The sequence below is a fragment of the Panthera pardus genome, unplaced genomic scaffold, assembly GCF_024362965.1.
Source record: "Panthera pardus isolate Hobbes unplaced genomic scaffold, ASM2436296v1 HiC_scaffold_13, whole genome shotgun sequence".
Taxonomy (NCBI): Eukaryota; Metazoa; Chordata; class Mammalia; order Carnivora; family Felidae; genus Panthera; species Panthera pardus.
This window is the reverse complement of record NW_026526688.1, coordinates 137,732,744-137,748,635: the sequence shown is the minus strand read 5'-3', so window position 1 is coordinate 137,748,635 and position 15,892 is coordinate 137,732,744. Positions and strand designations below refer to the sequence as shown.

At 39.4% G+C, this 15,892-nt stretch overlaps 1 protein-coding gene across 4 annotated transcripts in view; it reads left to right on the top strand.

Moving 5' to 3' along the window:
- Nucleotides 1–661: 661 nt before the first annotated feature.
- LOC109276919 (vesicle-associated membrane protein 8-like) overlaps nt 662–15,892 on the top strand; it is a 34,138-nt gene continuing 18,907 nt past the window's right edge. For 3 of the 4 annotated variants that reach the window (XM_019466209.2, XM_019466201.2, XM_019466193.2), the window contains exons 1-4: nt 662–809; nt 6,099–6,169; nt 10,113–10,209; nt 12,418–12,519. In XM_019466209.2, the coding sequence (XP_019321754.1) occupies nt 732–809; nt 6,099–6,169; nt 10,113–10,209; nt 12,418–12,519 (348 nt within the window). In that variant the 5' untranslated portion in view covers nt 662–731. The remainder of the gene's footprint in view (nt 810–6,098; nt 6,170–10,112; nt 10,210–12,417; nt 12,520–15,892) is intronic. The other variant, XM_019466216.2, reaches the window with a different exon arrangement.

Genomic DNA, 15,892 nt, shown 5'->3' with positions numbered 1-15,892 from the left:
TAACAAGTCATTCTACCACTCCTACCCTCTCACCTCCTGCCCAACCCTACCACACTCACTCATATGCATTCCCTAAACCCACGTGCCACTCTAAACCCTTTACAGAAGCTGTTCCCTCTGTTAACACTGTCCTATCCTTCCCCACTTAGAGAATATCAGCCCCTCCTAAACCAGAAGGACACTGGAAGCTTTGCTCCCTCTGCCAAGGACAATTAGCTGCCTCCACTCCAGCTTCTGCAACTCAGTTTATCTTTCCACCGCGGCACACACATGCCACTTGAGGTTGGCGTCTGCCTGCCTATGCCTCTGTAACCACTTGCAGAGTACGAACTCCCAACGCCAGGGGCCAGGGCCTGCACTGTGGGGTTTCAACAAATACTTGCTGAGTTGGTGTATTTTAAGTCAAGGGCTATACTTTACACGTCGTAGACTGTGAATGAATCATAGGTAGGTAAGTACTGTGAAGTAAACTGGCTCTCACCAAAAGATGTTGAGGATAACGACGAAGGAGAAACTTTTCACTCACCCAAAGCCCGCTTTTTACGAAACCCCGCCCCCGTCTCCTCATAGGCTCTGCCCAGACCAGGGACGGCCCCGCCACCCTCCTCGCCAATCGATCGCTCCTCGCGCCTGCGCAAGCACCGCCCGGATCCCCGCCCCAGGTACGGCCCCGAGGCTGTGTCCGGCGGTTAGGTGCGGCGGGAGCCTTTTTTTTAACTGGCCCGCCCGCCATGACGATCACCTACAGCTGTATTGCTAATGGCCGAGCGGTCCTAGCGGAGCTGTCCCTGACCGGCGGCTCCTATCAGGTACCCCTGGGTCCGGACCTCCGCCTTGGCAGGTTCCGCACTTCAAGGGTGGCGCCTGCCGGGTCCGCCCCTCAGGACGCTGCGCTGCCGGGCGGCTGGGAGCCGGCACTGGGGACGAGAGGCACCGCCCCGAGAAAGGCCTGCTTCTGGGAGGCGGTGAATCCCGGGCGAGCGCCGGCGTGCTTCCGAACTGCGGAGCCACACGTGCGCCGCCTGGGGGTTGGGGTTGGTGGTGCGCGCGACCCATTTGGCGGTGATTAGTAGCCACGTGCTGCTGCAATTCCGGAGACCCTTAAAAAGATTTTCTCTCCCCTGCGGAGAAATGACTTGCAGTTCAAAACACACTTATTGAACATGTGTTATTTGGTAAAGGTGTTATTTGAAAAGAAAACAGGACCCGGAGTTGCCCATTGATGAGCTCGTTGTCTCTTTATGACCATGGGCTATATACAGTTTGTCCTACAGTGTAAAAAGTCTGCCAGCGGAGATAGGTCGGGATTGCGTCTGTAGCACTCAGGATGGGTGGCCGCTTGCTGACCACAGCGGAGGTGATATTAGGGTGCTTGGCGTAGAAGCCTTCTGAGAGTTAGTGTTAGCCTGGGACGGGAAAGGGAAATGGGGACTCCTGCATTCAGAGGGAACAGCATAGTGTGTTGGGGGAACCTCAAGAACCTCAGTGTGGCTAGAGCACAGGGTCACAGTATGTAAGGGCTAAAAATGAGGTCAAGAAAGCCGGCAGAGGTTAGTTAAGGAAGAGTCCTATATTTAGTTTGTTTTCTTATCGCAGGGGAACCTGTTGAGCAATTAAATTCATTAATAGCAGGATCTGGTTCATCTTCCACAAAATTTGGTCTAGTTACAATATGGAAGGTGGATTGAAGGGGAAAGAACCAGTTAGGATGGTATTGTTCTCTAGGAGTTTGCAGGGCCTGAGGTAAGGGCGAATGACAGTGCAAATAGGAAGGAGGGGGCAGATCCTAGAGACTTTGTAAAACTAGGGAATAGGGTCATGCCAAGGTGATTCTCCATTTTTTTCTTTGTTTTTTTTTTTTTTTTATATTTTTCCCCCACAATTACTGAGCCATAATTCACGTATGACAGTGTGTAAATTTAAGGTGTACAATGTGATGATTCGTTAAATTTTTTTCTTAGGTGGCATTAAACAAGATTGAAACTACAGATGGAGGAGCAGGATTGTGAGGGAGGAAGTCAGAGGGAATGTAGGAGAAGAGAGTACAGTTTGAGACAGGTTGGATTTTGTTGCCTGTTAGAAGACACCAATCTATTTATGTACTTCCTTATCCACCTTATTCCAAAAAGATTTAAGTCGAAGAATGTCCAACAGGGTAGCCCTCAGAGGGTCAGGGCTAACAGTTGAGGATAGTAGAAGGGGGTGGAAAAGAAAAGTATGGGAGTGAGGAGAGAAAAGGACCAAAAGGCAGAACACTGTTCAGGAGCAAAATAGACAAGTGGGACACCAAATGAGGGCAGTGGTGTCCTGAAAGCCAAGGGAAGAGAGTTACAAGAATGTTTTATACCCCAAAGAAGTTGAACAAGATCTAAAAGGTACTCCTAGAACTCTACAATCAGCAGGTGATTGGTGACCACATAGTTAGCAGTTTGGAAGAAGTGGTAGAGGCGGAAGCCAGGCTGCTTTGGGCCAACTGATTGGGAGATGAGGAAGTAGGGTGAGTGTAGTTAGACCATCTTTATGAGAATTTAGAAAGGGAGGGAGACAGAGTGAAAGCTGAGGAAGTGTGATCCAGGAAGAGGCCTCATGTTTCAAAACAGGGAAGATTCTCAATGTATGTAGGCTAATGGGAAGGAGAAAAGGTTGAAGATCTAAGAGAGGAGGAGGTTGTTAGTACGGTAAGCCCTGAAGGAGCTCAACGGAATGGAATCCAGCATAGCAGTGGAGATGTGAGTCTTGGGACAGAGGAATGTCTTCTTTCTCTCAGGGAATGGAGGAGTCTGAATATAGAGACAGAGAACTTGGTCTCCTTCCTGGCTCTCCTCTTTACCAGTCCCTGAAGTGCTATGTTGCTCAAGATTCTTACTTCCATCCTCTTTTAACGTGACACATTCATTCACACCCGTAGACACCTTTACCTTGACCACTGCCAAGTCCACTTCCAGAGTGATCTCTCTCGACAGTTACATTGCCCAATAGACATTCAAACATACCATGTCCAGAGCTAATAATCTTTCCTAGAAGATTCCTCCTCATCTGTTTCTCACCTTGCTGAGTAGTTCTACTGAGCCATTCAAGCTGGCAACTGGGGAGTCCTCTTCAACTGCCCATTTTTCACTTTTACATTTGTTCATTTGTCATTGTGTTCTATTAGTTCTATCTCCAGTATATGTCTTAAAACCAAATCCTTGCTTCTGAACCTTCTAGGCCCTGATACCAGGGTTATTGAAAATGCTTCTTGGGTGCCTGGGTGGCTCAGTTGGTTAAGCATCTGACTTTGGCTCAGGTCATGATCTCACAGTTTGTGAGTTTGATTCCCGCATCGGACAAACTTGAGCCCTGCTTTGGGTGAACCCTGTTTTCTCTCTCTCTCTCTCTCTCTCTCTCTCTCAATTTCCCTCTCTCCCTCTCTGCCCATTGCTCACTTGCACCCTCTGTGTAAATAAATAAATAAATAAATAAATAAAATTTTTAAAAAAGAAAAAAAAATACCTCTTAGGCATGATCTCTCAGACTTTAGCCTCATCCTTCTCAGAACTGGCCTCCACACTGCTACTCAAGTGATTGTTCCTAAAAAGCAAATATGAGGGGCGCCTGGGTGGCTCAGTCGGTTAAGCGGCCGACTTCGGCTCAGGTCATGATCTCACGGTCCGTGAGTTCGAGCCCTGCATCGGGCTCTGTGCTGACAGCTCAGAGCCTGGAGCCTGTTTCGGATTCTGTGTCTCCCTCTCTCTGACCCTCCCCCATTCGTGCTCTGTCTCTCTCTGTCTCAAAAATAAATAAACGTTAAAAAAAAATTTAAAAAAAAAAAAAAAAAGCAAATATGAGTCACTCCCCTGCTTAAAATCATTTCGTGGCACCTGATTACATTCAGAGTAAAGCCCATACTCCTTTAGCCTGGAATTCAGGGCCCTACGTGGTAGGGCTTTTCCATGACTGCCTCCTTCTCTTCCTGAATATTCCTGTGCTCTGGCTACCCTGCACTTCATGCTGATCTCACCAAGGTCTCCCTTTGCAGCTTCCATTCCCTTTCCCTAGAACCCCATTTTTCTCCACTTTTTAGTAATATAACCTCTTCTGGACTTTGAAACTTTTCTCAATTCTTCCTTGAAGCCTTCTCTATGCCTAGGCTAATTTACATACCTTTAAGAAACTACTTACCAGGCTGAATTGGAATCTTCTTTTTCTGATCAGATTCCTTCAAGACAAGGAATGTCATCTCTGTCTTTGCAGTGTATGATCCATAGTATATAGTAGGTTCTCATAAAGAACTAATTGGGGCACCTGGGTGGCTCAGTATGTTAAGCGTTTGACTCTTGATGTCAGCTCAGGTCATGGGCTCGAGCCCTAAGTACGGCTCTGCACTGGCAGCACAGAGCCTGCTGGGGATTCTCTCTCTCCCTCTCTTTCTGCTACTCCCCTGCTTGCAATCTCTGTGTCTGTCAAAACTATAAACCTTAAAAAAACAAAAAACAAAAAAAAACAGGCACCTAGGTGGCTTAGTCTGTTAAGCGTCCAACTTCAGCTCAGGTCATGATCTCACAGTTCATGGATTCGAGCCCCACATTGGGCTCCACACTGACAGTGCAGAGCCTGCTTGGGATTCTCTCTCTCTCTCCCTCTTTCTCTCAGCCCCTCCTTTAATCGCTCTCTCTGTCTCTCTCCCTCTCTCAAAAATAACTAAACTTAAAAACAAACAAGGAAGAAGAGAGACAGAAAGCTGAAGCAATTCATAAGGCCAAAGGCCTCTCTTTATGAAGCATGCAGGAAAGTAAGACAGTGGAATGGGCTGGACCAGTATGCAATTAGAGGAGAGGATTAAAGGTTTGGCATGACTGCTGTGCAGAAAGCTGACCAGGGGGAAGAAAAAGGGTGACAAGGAGCTTTAAGGAACAGTCTATCGTGTCTTTCCTTAGTGCTAAATATTAATGTCACAAATATTTTACATTCATTAGAAAAGTATTAGTATCTACCAAAGCTTAATTGTGAGATCAAATCCGCTGCTGTTATAGGGTCCTGGAGCTGGACAGGACTCTAGAGAGCGTCTTGCCCAATTCCTTCATTCTTCACATGAGGAAACAGACCCAAACAAGTCACTTTCTTAAGGTGTGTAGCACAGTAATTCCAGAAATAGAGCTAGAGCCTACTTTGTCAGTCATGTTCCTGCCTCATGTTGCCATTCACTTTATTTCAGATTTTGCTATGATTTCCTTGTTTATATAACCTAAAAAGGACACTTGGTGAAAGCTAGGAGAATGTTCCAGTAATGATAATATAGTAACTGAAAGTTTATATATTCCCTTGATTTTTTGTGTTTCATAGGAAATCTTTCCCCTGGACAATACCGCCTGGATTGTTCAAGCACTACCAAGAATTTCACGTTTTACTTTCTACTATTAATAATAAGTTTTTCCCTCCCCAAAAGTTTTTATTTCAAGTGTCATTTTGTGGAAATGGAAAAGCTAATTAGGAATGTGACTATTCAAGTCTTCCTAGGTAACTTTCAGGTTCCTTTCACACTTCTAAAGTAAATTAATAGGACTCCATACAATTAACTATATTTAAGATATTCTGGATAGTCATTAACACCTTGCACATTTTTCCCCAGAAAATGAGCCTTACAAGAAACAGATAATAAGGGATCTTGGCAATTATTTCTTTCATAAAAAGAGATCAGTAAATAATATTGGATAAAAATTTTTATCTTTAAAGAAAGACTGCTTAGGATATTCAGAGAATAAGAGCTGAATACTTTTAACCCATTAACATTTTTACATATTTCAGTGACACTGAAAAGATACTTGATTAGATAGTGCTTCCCAGCCTTAAAGCCATATGTAAGCTGTAACTCTAAGCAACCTGCATTTGCACATGTAAGTATCCACACAACATATATTTGTGTAATTTTAATATTTTCCTTCATATTCAAATGAATATTTTATAACTTGCCTTTCACCGTGTATTATGACTACCCATTAGTTCTCCTCATGAACACTTGTTCTTTAATAAACCAGTGAGAACATTGGTAAATTTAGGAGGAGGCATAATGAAAGACACTACAATCGTCCACAAAGTAAACGCTGATAATTTATTTTTAGGAAGCAGCGGCAACAGTGCTTCGACTGGTGCTTCTTAGAGCCGAGCCAAAGACCATAATGCAGATGGGAAGGTAAGTTACATTCTAATAAAGGTCTGCTTTTTAGCAATAATAATGACATGAGAAAAAAATGTTGGTTGCACATGCTCTTGATTGAACCTTCAGAAGAGAGAACGTCTATATGTAAAAGTATAAGATCAGATGAGAATGATTAACACCAAATTCAAGATAGTGGTTACCTCTGCAAAGGGAAGGGAGAAAAACGAAGTTGGGGAAGGGTATACATGGGACATTATGGTATCTGTAACATTTTAAGCAGATAGTAGGTCTAAAGTGTTCTCATTATCTTATTCTTCATACTTCTTTAGTATACCCAAAATATTTCTTTAATAAAAAAGGAAACTTCCACTTGAAAAATCTTTAATAAGACCACTCTAAGCTATACTTGGGACATTACATGGTATGGCCTAAGCCAGTCTTGAAAACATTTTGCTAGTGAAAGAACAGGTGGAGAGTAAGAGAGCATCTATTATTTTTAGACTCACCATTGGTTTTTTCAAGAGTAGGTTTCTTTTAACCTTTATACTGTAAAATAAAACAAAATACAAAAAACACATCAAGCAAAAGGATAACTTCATGAAGCTTTACAAGGGAACCTGCCCACCAATGCAGCTACCACCCAAGCCAAAAATACAGAATATTTTTGGCCATGTGCCCTGTCCCATCCACAGCTTTCTCCCTCTCCCCCAAACCAACCAGTGTTCCAGCTTCTATAGCAGTTACTCACCCTGTTTCTTCATTGCCTCAACCCAAATAGGCAACCTCAAACATGAGTGCCTAATCCTGCCGGCTCTTTTCTTTTGGTGTCTTTTAAATCTCTATATTTTCCCTCTCCATCCCTTTCTTTTCCTTACAATTTATCATTGAAGAACCTGTAGAGTGTAGAGTTTCCCACACTCTGGTATTGCTGATTGCATATTCAAAATGCAGTATACCATGTTTCAGGCAGCTGAATCCACAGGCTTGATCCCTACGGCAAGACTGTAGGTGTTTTTTTCATGAGATGGTACATGTGTCTGCTTCTGTCTCCTTTTGCCATGCTAGCAGCCATTGATATTCCTTGTGTAAAATGGTGATATTCTAATTTTGTTTTCACTTCTTAGCCAGTGCGATTTCAAAAAGACACTTTTCTCATCTACAATTTACTTACCTATATTGTGTATTCTAATTTGAATCCTTTGAATACCTCTTCCTGAACTCCTGATTCATATATCCAGCTGCCTATTCCACATCTCTGTGGGACATCTGATAGACATTGCAAACTTATGTCCAAAACCAAGCCTCCTCCTGCAGTCTTCCACATATCACCTTTCCAGTTCCTCAGGCCTGAAACCTTTCTGATCCTCGACTTTTGTCTCTTTGACATCCAAATCCAGCCCGTCAGCAAATCCTGTTGCCTTTACCTTCCAAATATATCCAGAACCTGACCACCTCCACCATTACCGTAGGAAGCACACCATCATCTCTTGTCTGGGTTACTTGATACAAAGTTAAGTTCATTTTTGTCTTTGTGTTTTTTATTTTTAAGCATTTCTCTCTTAAAGTTTGATTTGATAGCATTTTATTATTAGGCAAAACATATATGTGATTCCAAAATCAAATTGAGAAAACAAGTTTCCTGCAAAAAGTCTAATTTTTATTCTTTCTTCTCTGCACTGTTCTCCCTCTCCCCCTATACAGGTAACCATTTTGACTAAGTTTTTAGTTTGTCATTTTCTTTTTCTTTGCTTTTTTTCCTGTAAGAGACACATGCATATATATGTGCATTTCCCTTAGGAAAAAATATGAGAATGATAGATAAGTGGTAGTACATCATACACACTTTTCCTCATCTTGCTTTTGTTAGTTACCAGTATATCTTAAACATCAGGTAATCAAGGTTTTTTAACTTTTAAAATTCTTTTTCTTTTTAATGTTTGTTTATGGGGGGGTGGGGCACGGAGAGAGAATGAGCAGGGGAGGGGCAGAGAGAGAGAGACACAGAGTCCAAAACAGGTTCCAGGCTCTGAGCTGTCAGCACAAACCCCCACATGGGGCTCAAACTCATGAACTGTGAAATCATGACCTGAGCCGAAGTCAGATGCTTAACCTACGGAGCCACCCAGCTGCCCCAGGGTTTTTTAACTTTTAAAGATTTCTTTTTTTTTTTTTTAAGACAAGTTATCTCTATTATTATTATCACTATTATTATTATTATTGTTGTTATTTTGAAAGAGAGAGTGTATGTGTGTGTGAGCAGGGAAGGGACAGAGAGAGAGAGAGAGAATCAGAAACAGACTCTGCAGTCTCAGCACAGAGCCCCACGTGGGGCTTGAACTCACAACATGAGATCATGACCTGAGCCAAAACTAAGAGTCAGATGCTTAACTGACTGAGCCACCCAGGAGCCCCTAAAGATGGTGTCTGAATGTTACTCAGTAATAACATACTAAGCATAAAATTAAAATATCTCCTCCCATACATCCAATATCAATTTACTTCAGATCACACATATAACTTTCAGAGAGATGATAGAATTAGCAACTTTTTTTTCCACAAAGACTCCTCCCAATTTAGAAATAAAAACATTTTCCAAGTGGAAATTATATGTATCAGTCAATATCATCATTAAAAATATTTGTAGCAGATATATATATACATGTAGCATATTATATTCATGATAAGACATGAAGGATTTACGTTGAAAGGGCACATGCCTTACATTTGCTGTCTCTGGGATTATCTTTTCTACCTGTTTCTAAGATTCATCACTTTCGTGTATATCCAGTTTAGCATTTGACCAGGGCTGTTGCCTGTTAACCATTTGAATATAGAGTATTCAAAATGGCTAGATGAAAGTCTAGGGACCAAGCAACTGTTTTTGTTGCCATGTTTTTAAATTTTCTAGATTGTTGGGCAGTAAAGATAGAGGTACTTTCCAAGAGTCTTCTAGCTTGCTAATATGTGACTCTGAGAAAGCACAAAAGGTCAGCTCAGATACACTTTTGCACACTATAGGGGAGTTTAATTTCCCCTCCCCAGTTCATCTGGTTCTTCAGAATATTTAGTATTAACAGTTTACAACTTTTAAATTCTAATCTATCATAATAGAAAGCCAGGAAATACCAAAATTAAATATGTCTACCTAAAGATAGAGGGATCGGGGAACCTGGGTGGTTCAGTCAGTTAAGCGTCTGACTTCGACTCAGGTCATGATCTCGCGGTTTGTGAGTTCAATCCCCGGGTCGGGTTCTGTGCTGACAGCTCAGAGCCTGGCGCCTGCTTCATATTCTGTGTCTCCTCCTTTCTCTGCCCCTCCCATGCTCATGTTCTGTCTCTCTCTATCTCTCAATAATAAATAAATGTTAAAATTTTTTTAAAAAAATATAGAGGGATAGTAAAAATGAGTGAACATAGCATTTTCTATTTGATCAAGATGAGAATCTTGATTCAGTCTTGGAATGAGTGATTCTGTCAAAGACACTTTAGGAGTGCCTGGGTGGCTCAGTCCCTTGGGCATTCAACTTCTGCTCAGGTCATGATCTCATGGTTCGTGAATTCAAGCCCACTTCTGGTTCTGTGCTAACAGCTCAGAGCCTGGAGGCTGCTTCGGATTCGGTGTCTCCCTCTCTCTCTCTGCCCCTCCTCCCATCGTGCTCTGTCTCTGTCTCTGTCTCTCTCTCAAAAATAAACATTAAAATTTTTTTTAATTCAAAGTCATTTTAAATATAGAGTTTTCTCTTTATTGTATTTCATTTTTACTGATACAATATTAAATACATATTCAAATTTTATAGTTTCTATTTAATATAATTTAATTTTTCACATATATGAAAGATTTTCTAATTCTTATTGTAAAAAGTTATCTATATGGCTTGTATACTACTAATGAGAGCTTGGAAACAAAATTATATTCTTTGTGAGGGTACTTAATGTCTTCAGTGTTATCATGTAAATGAATGTATTCTTTTCAAAGCTTTGTCTACCATACTCTCTTTATTGATGGAATCACTTACCTATGTGCCACAGACAATGCCTTGGATACAATAACACCATCTGCATTTCTTAAAAACGTAAGTAACTTCTTACACTACTTTAAGGATTTTTTTCAGTTATTGAAATTATGAGGTCTCTGTTTTATACTGTGTTAGTAATAGTGTCACTAACCAAAAGCAGATCACTGATTTGTCTATAAAGCAGAGCTATTAATGACCCTCAGAAATTTCTTTTTTTTTTTTTTTTTTTTACCTTCAGAGATTTGACTCTATCCTTCATCTGCCCTGTTTTCACACTTCCCTTGACCCTAAAGCAAGGTCTGCAAAGACTATCCACACAGATCTATTAGGCTCTCTCCTTGTGTTTATCTTGTTCTGTAAAAGAGAAATTAAACTTTACTAATATTTAATATACCTTTTCAATAGCATGTGTATTTAATTTACAAGTAATTATATACAAGACACTTCTGGTTGAAAATATGAATCAATTATAAGAGTTAAATGAAAAGAAAAAAATTGTTTAATCAAGACGTACTATCTTTAGGGAAGTTTAACTGAAAATTGTCAGAAAATATAAAATATGGTAAATACAACACGTATGTATATGTACTTACATACATTCATGAGATTTTATAAATTTCTTAAAGGTTAATTAGCCTTCTCAATAGATATCAGCTGTTGCTGATTATCACCCCAAGTTTGATCTCCAACCAGCACCAAGGAGACTTTATAAAAGCCAGTCTCAGACACAGAGTAGGGCTAACCCATTATTCGAGTAGTTTTATAGCCCAGATATTACATTTGTTTCTTATTTTAAAGAGTAAATGATACTAGAGCACCTGGGTGGCTTAGTCAGTTAAGCATCCGACTATTGATTCCATCTCAGGTCATGATCTCACTGTTTGTGAGATCAAGCCCTGTGTCAGGCTCCATGCTGACAGTGCAGAGCCTGCTTGGGGTTCTCTCTCTCCCTGTCTCTCTCTGCTGCTCCCCAGCTTGCTCACTCTCTCACTCTTTCACTCTCCCTCTCTCTCTCTCAAATAAAGTAAACTTTAAAAAAAAGTAAATGATACTCTCCCTCTCTCTCTCTGCCCCTCCCTTGCTCATGCTCTGTCTCTATCTCTCAAAAATAAACGTTAAAAAAGGGCACACCTGGGTGGCTCAGTGGGTTAAGTGTCCAACTTCGGCTCAGGTCATGATCTCACAGTTTTTGAGTTCTAGCCCCACGTCAGGCTCTGTGCTGACAGCTGAGAGCCTAGAGCCTGCTTTGGATTCTGTGTCTCCCTCTCTCTCTGCCCCTCCCTTGCTCATGCTCTGTCTCTCTCTGTCTCTCAAAGATAAATAAATGTTAAAAAAAAAAAAAAGTAAATGATACTAATCTTTAATTTTATGCACAAATTTTTAATTCAGAACAATATTATAATAAAAAATATTCATGGAAAAATTAGCTATCCTATAGTTACTAATTGTTATTTTCCATTCATATTCATGAATTATGTATATATTTTATTTGTTTAGTGTACCATCTTGCTTTAATACAGCTCAAACTGTACCACATATAGAATCAAGGATCATAAGAACTGTAATTCACTCTTCAGATATGCCTTGACAATCCCTAGAGTCTAGATACTAAACACTGTTAGCCATTTAACTGACTATACTCTAATTTTTTCTCTCTCTGCTACTGTGACAAAACATCCCAACTTTACCACCTTTTCAAAACCAGATGATACCAAATTGCCAACCACATAAATTTTACCACTACTTCTGGGGAATACAACATCGAGTACAAACAATTGAAAGAATTCCTTCCTGAGACTTTGCAATGTCCTTTAACAACCATAAGGGTTTGAAAGATAGTATCATGACACTTAGTTGGGATTGTTTAGTTATCGTTGAGTGGACTTTGAGGGTAGGAGCAGGAGGGCACATTTATTTAGAAAATATCGTGGCCATCCATCTTTCTTTGTCTCCCAGAGGTGAACATCTGTTCTTCCCCTCAAGTCCTCAGACATACGAAAGGCTCCAAGCGGTATCTGCAGTCTCACTACGTGAGATTGTGATCTGTACTGCAGCAGTGGAGAAGACTGAGCAAGCACAGTTTTCATAAATACTGCATCTTTAATTAGAAAGGACACTCTCCCACCAAAAAGCTAGAAACGGTGCGGAAATACAATATTCTTTTACTTCACATTTCTGCCAGATTTTGCTTCAAGTAAACATTTGCTCTGTAATTCTCCAGTTAAATTATCTACACAGGTTAAACATTTCCATTAATGTCCCTAGGTTAGCGACACTTTTCTGAGAAATCCTTTGATGTCACAAGAACATTTTTCTCCTTCAAATGCAGTTGCTGCAGATTTTCAACAAGTATTAGGGAAGTATATGGTATGTAACCTCCAACTGTACTCCTAAACATTGTATGACAGCTGAAAAATCAGTTTGGAATTAGGAGATAAGAGCTGTAAAGATGAGAACTGAGGATTTCTATTCTTATATAATGATAAGGAATGATATCCTCAATATATTGGTAAGTGAATAAAGCAAGATAGATAAAGTATATATGGTATACCATTATTTGTTTACCAATCTTATATGCAGCCATTTAAGAAAGAGGGAGTAAATACAAACATATTTATTTGTTTGCTTATAGTCAAAAACAAAAAGGGAGATTGGGGGCAAGAAAAGGATAAATCAAAAACATTTTAATGGTTGCCTACATAGGGATAAGGGGCAGGAATAGAAACAAGGCCTTTCTGAATGAAACTTGTTTTGCAAATTTGACTTCAGAACCATGTAAATATTTTACATAATTATAGAATACTATTAAATTAAATTTTTAAAAAATAGTCCCTAGAGTGAAATAAGACAGTCCCAAGAGGACAAATACTGTGTGATTCCATTTATATGAGGTACCTAAAGTCAGATCTGTAGGGACAAAAAGTAGAACAACAGTTGCCAGAGCCTGGGGGGGAAAGGAAGAGGAGGAATTGGTGTTTAAGGGGTACAGAGTTTCAGTTTGGGAAGATGAAAAATGTTCTGGAAATGGATGGTGGTGATAATTGCACAACAATGTGAATATACTTAATGCCACTGAACTGCACAGTTAAAAATCATTACAATTGTAGGGGCGTCTGGGTGACTCAGTGGGTTAAGCATCGAACTCTTGATTTCTGTTCAGGTCATGATTTCATGGTTTGTGGGTTCAAGCCCCACATCAGGCTCTGAGCTGGCAGTGCAGAGCCTGCTTGGGATTCTGTCTCCCTCTCTCTCTCTGCCCCTCCCTGCTCACTCTTGCTGTCTCTCTCTCAAAATAAATAAACTTAAAAAAATTTTTTTAAATCATTACAGTGGTAAATTTTGTTCTGTATATCTTATCATAACAATTTTTTTATTTTAAAAAAGTAATCCCTAAAACTCAAAAAAAAAAATCTAATAGGTTTTTTTTTTTAATGTTTATTTATTTTTAAGAGAGAGAGAAAGAGACAGAGGATGAGGGGCAGAGAAAGAGGGAAACAGAATCCAAAGGAGGCTCCTGGCTCTGAGCTGTCAGCATAGAACCTAATTGTGTATTGAGTTGATGACTTAAAAGACAGTGAAAACTTATTTCAATCGACTTTAAGAAACAACAATTTATATATTCCTAGTGAGATTATACCCTAATGACAAAAGAACTAAAAAATAAATATTAAAGTTTTTATTTTCAAGTGTCCCATTGTTAATAATGACATTGGTGTTGCTCTTCTAAAATTGGTTTATATAAATATATTACTTTGAGTAATCAAGTTAATGTCATTAGGAATCAAGGTTTTCAGCAATAGTTGCAAATATAAAGTCAAAGAAGTGAGTAAAACCTTATAATCCTAAATTTTACTTGAAAATTAAAAAAAAATTTTAAAGAAAATTAAATACTGAAAATTTTAATTGAAAGTTACATATTGAAATTTTTTTCACTGAAAATATATCAATCCTTTTTTCTCTTTTAAAAAAAGTATAATGGGGCACCTGGGTGGCTCAGTCAGTCGAGTGACCAACTCTTAATTTTGGCTCGGGGCATGATCTCGCGGTTTGTGAGATCGGGCCCCTCGTGATTTGTAATTATTTCTCTCCCTCTCTCTCTGCTCCTTGTTCTCTCTCAAAATAAATAAATAAACATCATAAAAATAAAAAATAAAAGTATTTCCTAGGTTGTCTATTGAAAAACATTAGAAATAATGACCAACCCAGTAGCAGTGTGCCCCCTTAGCATCTAGATTATTGTCTCTAAATACCATTTTACACTAAAAAGAATAAGACCTAATTGCTGATGTCAGGCAGGAAACATATAAGCCAGAAACATTTTGTCATACCAGAAAAAAAGGAAGCTTTCAAAGTTCACTGTACTCTTGTCAAAAGACTTTAGGAGCCAACTTGAAGTAGCTAACACTTGTCAGTAATGGAATAACTGAACATCAAAAAGAATAATAACTGCAGTGGATTGTAACACATCATATATGTTAAAACTCCCTTGAGTTCCTAGATACTATCAAAGAGGGGGAATAATCCCTCATCAGTCAGCTCTGGAAGATTCTAAGGATCCACCTCATCACTCCAAAAACCAATAAATAAAAGGCTCAACCATTTATTCTGACTTTCTTATATGAACTGTACTTCAGATAAAACAAATAGTTGGTAGGGAAAAAGGTTGTTGTTTTTTTTTTTTTGGTCTTTATATAGACCAAATATAGAAATACGCCAGCTAATAAACAAAGAAGAGGTAATAAATTTCACTATTTTACAATCCCTAATGTAATAATAGATCTAGGCAGTGATCATTGATGACTGAAAAAATTAGGTGAAACGCTGATGGGGAAATTCATAATAAATGAAATGAAACTGACTCAAAATACCTAAACCCATTGGGACACCTGGGTGGCTCAGTCAGTTAAGCGTCCAACTTCGGCTCAGGTCATGATCTTGCAGTTTGTGAGTTCCAGCCCCACATCCAGCTCTGTGCTGACAGCTCAGAACCTGGAGCCTGCTTCAGATTCTGTGTCGCCCTCTCTCTCTGCCCCTCCCCCGCTTGTGCTCTGTCTCTCTCTGTCTCTCAAAAGTGAATAAATGTAAAAAAGAAATTTTTTTTTAAAATACCTAAATCCATTGATTATTCTCCTAAGGTCACAATAAGGGAGACAATCAGTCATCAGTTATGTGTTTCTTGGTGTCACACAGTAAGTAGTATATAGCACACATCTGAAGTAGGCTTGCCCAAACATCAAACCTGAATAGGACCAAGCCTTTATATCTAACTACCAGTTTACAGGAAATAGATCAGTGACCACATTAAATGATACACAGCAATCCAATCAGCAAAATCCAGAATATGAGAAACTCTACAAGACAAATAATCAAATTTCTTCAACAAATAAATTGCAATGGGGAAAAAGTTAAGGAGAATCCACAGATTAAAAGAAACTTATGCATATCAACTAAATGCGGACTTTAGATCCTGGATCAGCAAAACAAATGTTAAAAAACAAAACAACTATGATTTTTTTTATAAATTTGTTACAAACTGGATGTTTGATGATATTAAGGCATTTTTATAGATATGATAATGATGTTGTAGTTTTATTTTTAAGAAAAATGAGGCCATATCTTTTAGAGATACAAACCGAAGCATCTACAGATTAAAATGATAGAATGTCTGGGATGTGCTTTGAAACAATACATTTGGGGAAGAGGTAATTGGTAGTAGTATAGATGAAACAAGATTGGCCAT